This window comes from Lutzomyia longipalpis, chromosome 4 (genome assembly GCF_024334085.1).
Source record: "Lutzomyia longipalpis isolate SR_M1_2022 chromosome 4, ASM2433408v1".
In the NCBI taxonomy this organism is placed as follows: Eukaryota; Metazoa; Arthropoda; class Insecta; order Diptera; family Psychodidae; genus Lutzomyia; species Lutzomyia longipalpis.
In genome coordinates, this window is record NC_074710.1 from 24,508,670 (window position 1) to 24,521,922 (window position 13,253).

At 30.5% G+C, this 13,253-nt stretch overlaps 1 protein-coding gene across 2 annotated transcripts in view; it reads left to right on the forward strand.

Moving 5' to 3' along the window:
* LOC129795122 (calbindin-32) overlaps positions 1-11,586 on the forward strand; it is a 41,633-nt gene extending 30,047 nt beyond the window's left edge. The window contains exons 3-13 of one of the 2 annotated variants that reach the window (XM_055836166.1): positions 309-569; positions 658-747; positions 2,348-2,434; positions 3,653-3,709; positions 4,896-4,979; positions 5,078-5,133; positions 5,223-5,268; positions 6,784-6,795; positions 8,415-8,471; positions 9,383-9,454; positions 9,588-11,586. In XM_055836166.1, coding sequence (XP_055692141.1) covers positions 348-569; positions 658-747; positions 2,348-2,434; positions 3,653-3,709; positions 4,896-4,979; positions 5,078-5,133; positions 5,223-5,268; positions 6,784-6,795; positions 8,415-8,471; positions 9,383-9,454; positions 9,588-9,731 — 927 coding nt within the window. In that variant the 5' untranslated portion in view covers positions 309-347 and the 3' untranslated portion in view covers positions 9,732-11,586. The remainder of the gene's footprint in view (positions 1-308; positions 570-657; positions 748-2,347; positions 2,435-3,652; positions 3,710-4,895; positions 4,980-5,077; positions 5,134-5,222; positions 5,269-6,783; positions 6,796-8,414; positions 8,472-9,382; positions 9,455-9,587) is intronic. The other variant, XM_055836167.1, reaches the window with a different exon arrangement.
* The last annotated feature ends 1,667 nt before the right edge of the window (positions 11,587-13,253 follow it).

Sequence of the window (13,253 nt, forward strand, 5' to 3'; positions counted from 1 at the left end):
TCATTGTCAATTGTTGCAAAATTATTTCCTGGTTGGAAGATGGAAAATGTGAAATCTCACAATTTTCACATGACAAACTTTATAACAATTCAACGAGTTCAGAAAGTCATTGATTGGTGGGAAATAGGGTGAGTCAAAAGGTCACCTCTATCGGGGGAAATTTCATTGTAAATCGTTTGAATTTTATAGAACAATATACACAAAAGAATTGTTAAAATCAATGGGGTAAAAAACTCCTAGAATATAAAAAAGAAATCATTTAAAGTTTTATTTTAATTAATTGAAAAATTCTTCTCTCTTTTTTTCAGACTTCGCTGAATCCAAAAGAGAAGACCAAATAATATAACATGGATCCATCCAAGAGGGTGCAAATTGAGAAAGCTCACAATTTCATGCGCCAATACCGAGATCCGGAATCTCGTGAACTCAGAAAATTGTCCGCCAATCAATTCATGGAGGTATGGAGTCACTACGATAAGGATGCAAATGGATACATTGAAGGAACTGAACTTGATGGCTTCCTCAGGGAGTTTGTATCAAGTGCAAATGCTACAGACGTTAATCCCGAGGTATATTACAATCTTCTTCTATTCTTCCTTGTGGATAAAATAAAAAAAGTTTTTTTTTACATGAAAATAAATAAATTTTCCCTTTCAGACCCTCACAGACGCCACACTGAGTGAGTTAAAATCCTGCTTCATGGAGGCCTATGATGACAATCAGGATGGGAAAATTGACATTAGAGAAGTGAGTCTGTCCTTTACATACATGTATATTTTAACTATCTAAAATAGCCTCACAAGTGCCAAGAAAATTGCATTTCAATGACACAGTTCAGACAGAATATTTCGCGATAAATTAAACTAATTTCCTTCTGCCATCCATGCATGGTGTAGTATGTGGGTGAAAAAAGGTGCTGCAGCGGATGGTGAATAAAATACAATAATACCATGAGAGGCACGTTCCAAGAGACCAAGCCTCAGTTGGAGATGCTCCAATTTAGTATGGGGGTTGTGTCACCACTCCACTCACCAGGCCATAGAGAACAGAATTATTGTCGCTATTTACACACTCGTGCTCCAGTGTGTGGGAGATCCTCTCACAATGTGGAAATTCGATTTGCAGCTCTTTAAGTGGGATGAGTAGAGACAAAGTCCTGTCTTATTTTTAAGCCAGAGGGAGGAAGGATGAAACACTTTTGGGAGGAAGATAAACTTTGCAATAAATTTTGTCCGTTAGAAGGAATTGCATTGGAAGAAGTTTTTGAAAGTAAAGAAGCATTTTAAGCGGATTGTGGACTAAGGAGAAAGATATCAAAAACATACAAACATGATTTTCATTTTATAGTTAAAAGGAGTTTTTCTTATCCCTTCTCCTGGGCAAAATTCAAGAGAAAGAAAACAACTTAACTCAGATGTGTCCAAGAGTTTTTTTTAAATTATTTTCGTGAAGCCTGATGACTTTAAAATTATCTAAAAAAGTCAATTCTTAATCAAAATTTTTGAAATTTCAAATAAGAAATTGTAAAACTATTTATGTCATTTTTATGCACTCAAACTTAATAGAGACAAATTTTCCAAGCGTCATTTTTGATAAATTGGCCTCAAAACATAACTAAAGAAACATAATATTATGTTGGATTTATCATCAACAATCTTAAATCAATTTTTATTTTGTAACATATATAATTTTATAGATTTTTATCGATCAAAGGAATTCAATCCATTTTATATTACCTTCTCAAAAGAATTTACCATTTTTACAAAATACATAACTTATCGAAAGAATTTATTTTCTTGGCAATATATTAGCATATTGAATGTGAGATTTCCCAAAAGCACGTTTTCCTTTTGTAATGTGAATAAGAATCACTTCAACGCTGTTCACTTAAATCCTTTTTCCTACCCAAACGACATGTAAAAGCGTTTAACCAACCATTTGGTAACGTACTTTATGCAGCAGGAAGAGAGTTGTCGTAACTTTGATGGGATTTCCGCAGAGAATTGAAAGTTCTTCTGCAATGGATTATACATATCAAATGAAATTATAATATGATACTGGGTGCGTCATCTTGAGTTCACTTTACCTCCTTTGCAAGAATATTCCTCAAGTTCACTATATATTATGATTCCTGAATTATGTGGGAAAATTCACGGAGACTGTGCGCACGGTTCGGTGTGGAAAATTGCCTCGATGGATGAACGAGGGGAGGAATAAAATCGTGTCATGAATAAAGTTTGAATGCTAAATAAAATAGTCATACGGACAGAGTGAAATTGGGTATACAAGATAATTGATTTAGGATCAACCATATTATGTGTTTTTTTCTCTATTTTCTATTTTGCAGCTGGCACAACTCCTACCAATGGAAGAGACTTTCCTACTCCTCTTCCGTTTCCACAATCCACTAGAATCCAGTGTGGAATTTATGAAGGTAATACTATTAGAATATTATTGATCTTTTTTGTAATCATTTATTTCCTCTATACCAATGGCTATCTGGTCAAACTCAAAACAAATTTGATTATATTTGCAGTAAAATTGATTAAACTTGTGGGGGTACATATTATACATACATACCTATTACATTATGTGCAATAAATATTATTTTAATAGCATTATGGCGAACAGAGATTAGGTGTGGATTTTGAGAGCCATTTGAGGAGATTAATTTAATCCACTTGAATGCATTAAATACAGGAAATTCAGTGAAATTTTAGAGTCATTTCACGGCTTTTGCAAACCCCAAACCATATATATAAATCAATAAATAATAATTAATAAAATTTTACTATTAAAACTTAAATGGTAATGGTACTGTGGTGAAGTTGAATTTAATTTACGAAGCATTAAATTAATAAGAAAAGCTTTATCAATACTTTTTCTTTAAAGAAACATAGTTTCGGAGTCAACTGAATAATTAAAAATCGTCAGATCGGGCTCAAATTTGAGACGAGCATGAATTAGGATCTGTACTATTGGTTAAAGAGGTTGAAGTTTTAGTAAATATTTAGTAGATATTTTGAAAAATAACTGCTAAAGATCATAAATAATGCCCTCCCACAAGAATTATTAATTTGAGTTCAGGAATTAATTTAATAAATTAAAATTCGGGAAAGATTTTGAATTTTTCACAGCTTCAAATTACCTGAATTCCATTCTTATTCTGATGCTATTTGTTTGCAAATAAATAGATCCAAAGGGAGGATTTGGGAAGCCCATAAATTAGTTCTTAAGGGAGAGAAATGTAATAAAACGAAAAAATTGAATAGATTTACCCTTCTGATTTCTTCTTTATACCGGAAACAAAATGTTTAGGAACAAAAAGCTCAATTCAAGCAAAATGGCGATCAATATAAATAAATTGTGTTGCCGGGGCCATCTCAAAAGGATTCTCCGCATGAGATTTCGCTTCCAATTAATGTCTCTTGGCGTGAAAGAAAATTTCTCAGCGAGAAAATTCCATTATCTTCCCCATTTAGCGCGATATAAAAGCAAAATTTATTGGCAAAACCGAGAGCGAGTTTTTTTTCCTTCTTTCTTTGATTAATTTCATAAAAGCCACACCAACAATAGCTGAAGAATTGAAAGTTGTTCTTGAAAAATATTTCCATAGAATGGAATTTTTGATTGGTTTTCTGCGTCTTTTCAGATTTGGCGTGAATATGACACAGACAATAGTGGTTACATTGAAGCTGATGAACTGAAGGTGAGTGTGAGCTTTTTTATGCGCGCCATGCGAGACAAATGGGGGCGCCACAAAAGTTTCTCATAGCAACTGATTGTTAATCACCCCCGTGGATGATCCATGAAGAATTCTTCCATGAAAATTTTAGGAAAGAAAAATCATTTTCCATGTACCCTCGGAAGTTAGAGTCTTTTGTGCCACACCCTATTTTGTGTAAAGGATTTTCATGCCATGCCTGAAGTTTCAAAAGAATGGCAGCATATAGGAGTCAAGAAATGGGTGCAAAGTTCCAGAGAAGAATGTTTCCAGAATTTGAATTACAAACTTTTGTAAATTAATATGGTAATGGTGTTTTTGCAACGAATTGCCCCTCATCCTTCGACCTACATACAATGAGAGGCCAAAAATTCAAGAAGATTTCTCAGAAGTATCATGTGCTTTCTCCCACAGAATTTCAATTTTTTTTGCTTTATTGCTTTATTGGAAAAACAAATTGTTTTTCTTGTTAGAAGATTTAAAGAAAATTGAAAGGAAATATTAAAAAAATTATATGAATGTTCTGGAAAAATGCCAGGATATCGAGGGGACGTGTGGTAGAATTTAAAATCTTAGACAATTTAAAAGTCAGCAAAAAGTTTCTTTATATCTCTGATTTATTGTTGCACAAATAATACCTTTTAGACACATAAATTTTGAAAACTTTAAAAAATCTTTCATGATTTTGGCTATTTGGATGCATTGTTAGATTTTATAAATAGACTAACTTACGTTTTAGATACAAGATTGTCGGTCAAATGAAATATTTTGTCTTCTTTTGCTCCTTATTTTTTAAGCAACTTTAAAGAATTTTTTTTTAATATTTATGAAAAAAAATTATTAGTTTTTTTTTTTAATATTTATGAAAAAAAATTATTAGTTTTTTTTTCATAGATTTGTGGTTACGCCCCTGGACACAATTCCGCATTTTCACTAATTCAAATTCTTATACGTAAACATTTTAACTAAATATTCAGGTTTTATTACAACGGTATGTAATAATTTTCTTCGTAACTCTGTGTAGCATCCGTGTTTATAAGGATGCGAAAAATTACTCATTCTAAAACTTTCCACTCTCCCAGTAGCATTGGGTTGACAGCAATCGCCCCAACTTGTGTGGAAAATTAAAGAAAATTACACAAATATAACTTTTCTCTTTTTCTTTGTGCAGAACTTCTTGCGAGATCTTCTAAAGGAAGCCAAGAAAATCAATGATGTCTCCGAAGACAAACTCATCGAATACACCGACACAATGGTACGGGCGGTCTTTTTCTCACACCCTTAAAATGCATTTATTTCTTTTATTTTTGGGAGAACTTATAAGAAAACTATTTATTTTACTTCTTTACATAGCTTCAAGTATTTGATGCCAACAAAGATGGACGATTGCAACTGTCAGAGATGGCAAAGTAAGTTTTCTTTCTCTCTTTCTTTTTTAATCAACTCCCCCCAAGAAGAAGTTTGTTCATTAAATGTGATGAAAAATCTTCACCCGCAGATTGCTCCCAGTTAAAGAAAACTTCCTCTGCCGTCAGGTTTTCAAGGTAAAATTGAAAGAAAAAAAATATCCCAAATATATTCATTACATTTAGGTCAGCAATAAAAAAGGGAAGAGAGCTTTTCGAAGCTTTTGAATGTAAAAGCGAAGAAAACTTTTTGAAACTCAATCAATTGAGTATTGAAATGAGTACAAAAAAAAGATTTTTTTCTTATATTGGTGTTTTTTTCTATGTCCCAGAGTGCCTCAATGAGCTTCTCATTTATACTCTGAAAAGCTTCCAAGGCAATGCTTAAAAGCTTCATAAAACGAAAGCCAATTTAATAATGTTTTATCCATGATGATAAGTAAGGAATATAGTCCCAAAAGCACTTTAAGAAAAACTGCCCAAAAAGAACAAGGCATGCAAGGCTCGTTTAACAAAAAAGATTCCAAAATCACCTAGATATTTACCTTGCACAAAAACATGTAGAAGAAAATTAAAGAAAAAAATAACAAGAACCTTAACAAAGAATAATTTAATTTAGAAAAAAGATAAGTAGAACTTTAGGAATTTTAAATAGAATTAATTCAAGCTTGGACGAGTTTTATTGCAATCCAAAGAATATCTCTTATTACTTACTAAAACCTTTAATAAAAAAAAGTTAATTAAAAAAATGATTTGATAAACATTTCTAATATTGTGCCCCTCAAAGTTTTATTTTAATTAATTTGAGTGCTGTGAAAATTGCCGGGAGTGTTTACAGAACTTTTCTTTAACAAAGTTATCGATATATGCAAAGTGGAAAGTCTTGGAATTTTAATTAGTCCTTCTTCGTAAGAAATTTACATCGAAGCTAAACAGCTAAACCAATTCTTTCCGGTAATTTCCGGATATTTTTAGATAAAAATCATAAATTGATTTATTTTATGAAAAACTTCGAGTGGCACAATTTTCAAAAGGATATTATGCAGACAAATGAGAGCAATTTTCTCTAATTATTCTCTAAATAATTTTTAAAGAAAAAGTGCGAAAACTCTCTTATCTTAATTTTTATTAATTGTTCCTTAAGTAAACGACTACAATTGTTTTATTGGTAGCCTTTTTCTCTTTGAAAATTGTTGCTCCATTACAAACTGCATGATGTCCTTTTTACATGACGTACCTATAATGAGGATTTTCCTATAGGTATAATTGTTATGTTTACACCTGTCTGATGTTATGCTTTCCTCTCTAACTCTCTCTCTGTCTAAACACCCACGCCCTTCTATCTGGCACTTTTTTGACACAATATACTAAACAACAAAAACGAAAACCATTTAAAAAAAATGCAAATTCTTTATTTTTTAAAAATTGGTAATGAAAATTTTTCTCTTTTTCTCTTCCTCATTTTATGTTATCTTGTCTTACCTCTGGATTTCATTTATTTCCTCCCAAAAAAATGTACATTGCCACAAAACTCTTGGATTATCTTTTTTGTGTTTCTTCTCTGTGTGTTTTGTCAACAATAAAAACTTTCCTGTATGTGTCCAAACACAAATCAACACACAACATGACAAAATGTCCCACATTCCACCAAAGGAAGGTATCGAAGTGAGTATTTGTGTCCTAATGTCGTTGTAAATCATTTTTCATTATTCACAAAAATATTTTTTTAAAAAAATAATGTACAAAATTAATATTCAGAAGCGTCAGGACTATGTAAATATGTTAAATTAAAATCATTATAAAATTAGCATTGTCTATTTAAAATCAATTATAGTAATTGAATAATTGGATAACTACGAACGAGCGCCATCTATGTTATGAAAATATTACAAAGAGATAAGGATAATTAAAGAAAAAAAAAACAAAGTAATAAAATATTGTAATAACAAAGAAAATTTATAAGAAATGTAAATAAAATTCCAGACACTGAGGAAGATGCACAGAAGCGTCGAAAGCTTTGGTCCTAAAATTGAAAGGATTGGGTTGACCTACCGTCCCTTGGCTGGCGCAATCGGAAGGATTTATCCTATATCAAAAAAAATATTAAAATTCCGTCAGATTCCACCAGAGAAAAATGTTTAATCACCGATTTATATAAAATGTTTATAGCATAGATGGCGCAAGGGGTTATTCTCTTACTATATTATTCTAACGCTATGGAACTTAACGATATTTAGGGAATTTTACATTCTGAGACATTTTTTCTACGAATTATTAAATTGAAAATTTAATAAAGCCATTATTTATATAAAAACAACACATTAAAGTGGTTATGCAAGTTCAGAGAACGTCTATCTAAAAGTTGACCTCTGTGAAAGATAGAGCGATGGCGCTGTATGCAAATTGGAATATGTTTCACATCTAATTCTCTTATGTGGACCAGGCCAAGGGGAAATTGAATGAAAAGTTTGGAGAGAGTAATCCGATGAAAGACTCAATGAAAATGCATTGCAAAGTACTTCAAACATGAAGGAATCACTTTCAAAGAAAACATTTCTATGGCTGTTAGAGGAGATGGAACAAAGATAAACATTCCAAAAGTACTACAAACATTTTATAATTAAATTAATATAATTTTGTACACATAGAGAGAGTTGAGGAATTAGTGAAAGAAAATTTCACCCTGTGTGAGAATAAATAAATGGGGTAACTTTTGCAATTTTCATGTAGAAAATGTCTCAAAATGATTACTAAAATATTTTCTTATCATGTTAAAAACATTCTTCAACATTTTCACAGTCGTACAACGTTTTTTTTAACAACTTTTTTACCTAACACCGAAACGACATTTATACATAACATTCTAACACCTCACATACATCTTTTTTTCGTATATATATTTTGTGTTTTCTCTCCCCATTCAATTTTTCCATTTCCCCCCTTTTTTCCATTTTTCGACTCTGCAATACTTTCCTTTTTTGCCGTATATAACACTGTAGAATTCACTTAAACTCCATCGTTTATAAAGAAAAACTGCTTCGCTCTCACGCTTTTCCTGCTACACAAGACACGTAGGAAAAGGTAGTGCAAAAGCTTTTCACACACGCATTTTCTTCACCACCCCCCCATAGAAGAGCACGCATGTGAATTTATTACCACCCACCGTTATTGCATTCTCTCGATGATTACGACAATTTTTCACCCACATCGATCTATCATATGACTCGTTTTCAGGTTTACATTGCCTTTTAAAAATTTCATTTCCCCACAATATCTTTTTACAGGGAGCCGCAAAGCTCACCAAGGAAGACATTGAGAAGGTCTTTTCACTCTACGACAGGGTAAGATTTTCATTTTCAAGTATTTTCAATAGGGAACATTTTTTGGTGTATCAAAGCGAATATAATTCAAATTGTGATAAAAAGTTTCTCAAAAAACAACCCGGCGTCTCCACTGTGAATTCTGACCTATTGCAATACTGTGGAAGCAGCAAAAAGAAATCAAAACGATTTTCTTAAATATTTTTCTCAATATTCTTTACACATTTTTCTTCTTTTCATGAAAAAATAGTTCAAAATAAAATCTATTTAGGGGAGAGCAGGGCAAAACAAGTCACTTAAGGTTTTAGAAATAAAGCGAAATGTATATATAGCTCATTTCTTTAGGACTTTTTTTGCCCTATCATTTTGTTCTCTAGGAAATCTCGCTCTCTCCTAACAATAAAAAATTACTCAATGTTCGTCGAAAGAAAATTTGGAATAAAATATTTATTCTTTAAATGTTAAGGAACGCTTAGAGTCTATTTTTTCTTTAATCGGGTATTTTTTTTTATAAATGTTATTAAAAAAAACTTTTATGTGGATAGTGTTCAATCAATAGAAAATTCGACAGAATTAGTCTATTTTTGTCAGTTAATATTTATTTTTCTTTGTCCCCTAATTATAATAATTTTCTCCTTTATGTTGTCTATACAAATGTATGTATATTCCAATGTCCTCATAAATAGCTCTCTAATTGCATAAACCGAGTTATTCCATTAAATAAGCGTAATTTCCGTAATTCAATAAAATTATCGTAGAATGAGCGAAATGCTTAAATTAAATTATGGAAATAATCCACTGATTCGCATTATTACGTGTCAAATGTTTTGACAATTCCTGACTCTTAAAATTATTGCATTTTTAGAATATTTTATCAGTGTATTGCTACTTTATTGAATGCATTAACTAAAATTTTTTTAAACTCATTTTAGGACAATAATGGAACGATTGAAAATGAGGAACTTAGAGGTTTCCTGAAGGATCTCCTTGAACTTGTCAAAAAGGTAAATTTTACAATTAGTAAAGAATTTATTAAATAATTTCCTTGCAAAAAAAAACGAACGCTAAAGGAGTTTATTCACTGGTGTATGAAAAAATTTCCCTCTTTTTTCTTTTCTTTTTTTAATTTCTTATCAGGATTACGATGCTCAGGATTTAATTGACTTCGAGGAGACCATCCTTCAAGGTGTTGGCTATGACAAAGATGGCAAAATCTCCCGAAAGGAGCTAACCATGATACTCCTAGCATTGGCAAAAATGCCAACAGAAGATGAACAGTAAAAAAAACTAATCATGATTCCAAAGAAATAATAAATACGGAGAAAAGTGTTTAAAATCGAATCGATGAAGCGCAGGCAACAACGATTTTTATCAGTGTGTACTGTCCCGAGACACGCACCTCTTTAGCACTGTAGACTTGTGCTAAATATGTGTATGTCTCGGATAATTGGCGGGTAGATGAAAATTTTTCCAAAAAAAAAGTTTTTTTGGGAAGATTTTTCAAAGAAAAATGCGCACATGCTGAGAGATAAAAAACAGAATAAACATTTTAACTGAGAAAGGAAGGTGTGGTAAAAGCTCAAAATTAGTGCTTACAAATGAAAAAAAAAATGCTTCGAAATTTCAATGATGATGTTATATGAAACTATTTAGCCTTCAATCTTTCTATCTTGAGTGCAATTGCAAGAAAAGACTTATCGAGTAATGAAATTACTTCTTATTCTAACAGACATAACAAAAATTATTAAAAAAAAAACTAGAAATTTTGATTTCTACAATTTTAATATTTATTTTAAAAATGGTTTTTATGTCCATTTCTTTGCTTATAACACTGCATTTTATCGAGGAGAAAAAGTAGTTATAATTTTTTGAAAGAAAAATTGAGCACAAATGTTGGACATATCAATTTTTTTACTATCTTTCCCATTCCTTAAAATCATTTTAGTAGGTAAAGTCATTGGAACAGTCTATTCGAAAAAAATAATTAAACTTTCTTCTATTCTATCCCAAATTAATCTCATTAAATTTTATAATAAAAGTTCTTTTAATTAATATTTTTTTTTTCTAATACAAATTTTTTTAATTAAAAGAAAAAACTTTAACAGTGTTGGCCTGGATTGTAAAAGGAAAGGCAACTGAAGTACAAGAAATGATGCATTCTCTTTGAACTTATAAGTTCAATAAGGATGTAAAGTCATATGCCAATGAATATTTTTCAACAAAAAAAGAAAAAAAACTCCGCATGAAATTGTAAACGTGATACTTTCCCAAGGAATGATATAAATGGTGTAGTGATGTCATGTAATCAGACAAATATAATCTCTATTTTTTTATCCTATTTAACTATCCTATCCTATAAAAAAAATTCTTTCTGTGACTTCAAGTGAAAAGTAAAATAATTTTTGGTGGCAATGACAAGATATTTATAGCTATTACATAAATTCTACTATTGTGATTGAAAGTAAAAAAATTTACGAAAGAAAGGAAAGCAAGGAGAACTTTGAAAAAAATGCAAAGATTAAAAAATGCACTTAAAAGATATTTCTGAAAAAAGAATTATAAATTTACAAAAAAAACAACAAATTAATGCTCTCTTCTTATGTACTATTTAACGAATTTTTCAGAAGTTTGCTGTTGTTTCGTCTTGAGAAAAAAATCTATTAAGAAAAATAATATTAAAAAAAACTGAATACATAAAGCGTTTCAATTTAATAAAGAGAATATGAAAAAAAAAATAAACCGTTCCACTGAAACAATAAAATGAAGAAAGAAAAAACTAATATGTAGTATGAGGAATTTTGTGCCAAAATGTCAATGAAATATCTCTTTAGAGGGAAAATTTGTAAACGATAAACATTTCCATAAATTAAAACCACCTACTAAATGTTATATGTATGGAAACCAAACACAATAAGCTTAACATTCAAACCAACAAGAAAAAAAAAAGAACATCTTCTCTCAGACACTTTTTCTCAATATGATTGTTGATGGACAAAATATTTCACTTAAATGTTGACTAAATGTGTACTATTTTACCTGTTAAAATCTAAAAAAAAAAGAATAAAATTAATCGACAAATTATAATATTTGGGATGAAAAATAAAATAACTTATGTAGCCCAGACTATTGGGCTTAACTACATTGTTTTACTTTATAGGATTATGAAAGGACGGAACTTGACTTTAAAAATCGCATTTTAGGTCCAATTGTGTAATGGTGGGTGTTGAAATTTATAAATACACTAAAACTTCAAGCGGTATAGCTTTTATAGGTCAAAAGAAATAGATGAAATGATAAAAAATATTTAAAAAATTTCAATACGTTCTAAAAACTTTTAACGTTGCTATAAACATCAAATCAAACGTTAGAAAAAATTTTAAACAAAAACTCCAAATTAAGGAATAGGTGTCAAAGTTTAGAAAAGAAACGTCAAATGTTAGAATAAAACCGCGAAAACTAAGAAAAGAACTGTCAAACTTTACAAAAGTTTGACATTTAGAAGAGAAACGTCATACCTTAGAAGAAATGCGTCAACGTTAAAATAGAAACGTCAAAGTATTAGTAGAAAAACATCAAACACATATAATTTTAAGAATTAACCAAAAAAATATAATAATTGAAATTCAAAAGGCAAAATACAAAAATGATTTATTTTACATAAATATTGCAATCAATGAAAGTTTACCTCAAAAAACAATTTCAAAACGTTTAAACAAAATTGAAATTTTTAAATTTTTTTTGCTGTATAGTGTAATCAAATTCTTAAAGCAAAAAATTATTAAATTCAGTCCTAATGTTTTTCAATACTATAAGGCCATCAATTCCACTACATAAAAAATTGGTAATTTAAAAAAAAAAAGGAATTCTTCTATTGAGCATTTTTTCCAACTTATAATTTTCCCCTATTGTTCACTTTTTTTTGTGTCTTTCTCACATCTTCCCCATCCCACTTCTGATTCACATGTTAAAATGGTAATTTGATACCTCTCCTCCATCCATCTTCATCGATGAACGATCGAGATGGTCTTTCTTCTTTTCTGTTCTTCTCTTTTGTATCATCGTTGGACCCACAAAATGTTTCACCTTGTGAGGTAATTTGGTTGTGTTTTTTATCAGTGACAACCGTGTATTTAGTTAAAAGCTCACGGTTCACCGAATTTGTGATGGAACATCAAAAGAAATATCCTCAAAAGTCTTATCGAATTTACCTCCCAACCGACAGCACACACCGCGCACATTTCCCATCATCACTAACTTTCAATCAACAAATTGACCACAATGCTGCATTTCCAATTGAAATAAATCTCCAAAGGAGGTGAGTGGTTCCATGGGGAGAAGAATTCAAAAGGGAATGCATACGCCTCGTTATTAAATGATTTATTTGCACCTGACAGGCGATCTAATTGAATATTAACACCTTCTACCTCTCCACCAACATTTTGCTGAAACAGAGCTGGTTCTGTTTGAATTTCTAGCGCAAATTAAATATAAAAATTATAGAATCTTTAACTATTATAGCCAATGCTCTTACTGAACAAAATAAGTCAGAATTCTTTTTAAATGCGGGTTCAGTATTATTTTTATTTTTAAATTTCGGAAGGGGGTGAAAGCAGTAAAGACACCAACAACAACAAAAGTAAGGAGTAGAGATTAATGAATTCTAACGTTTGATTTTTAAAATAATTGACATTTATTTTTATAACGTTTGAAAGTTTTCCTTTTTTTTTAATTAACGTTTTTTTCTAACGTTTAAAAGTTGTCTTATAAAATTTTTTAATGGAGTTCTTAGTTTGTTTAACGTTT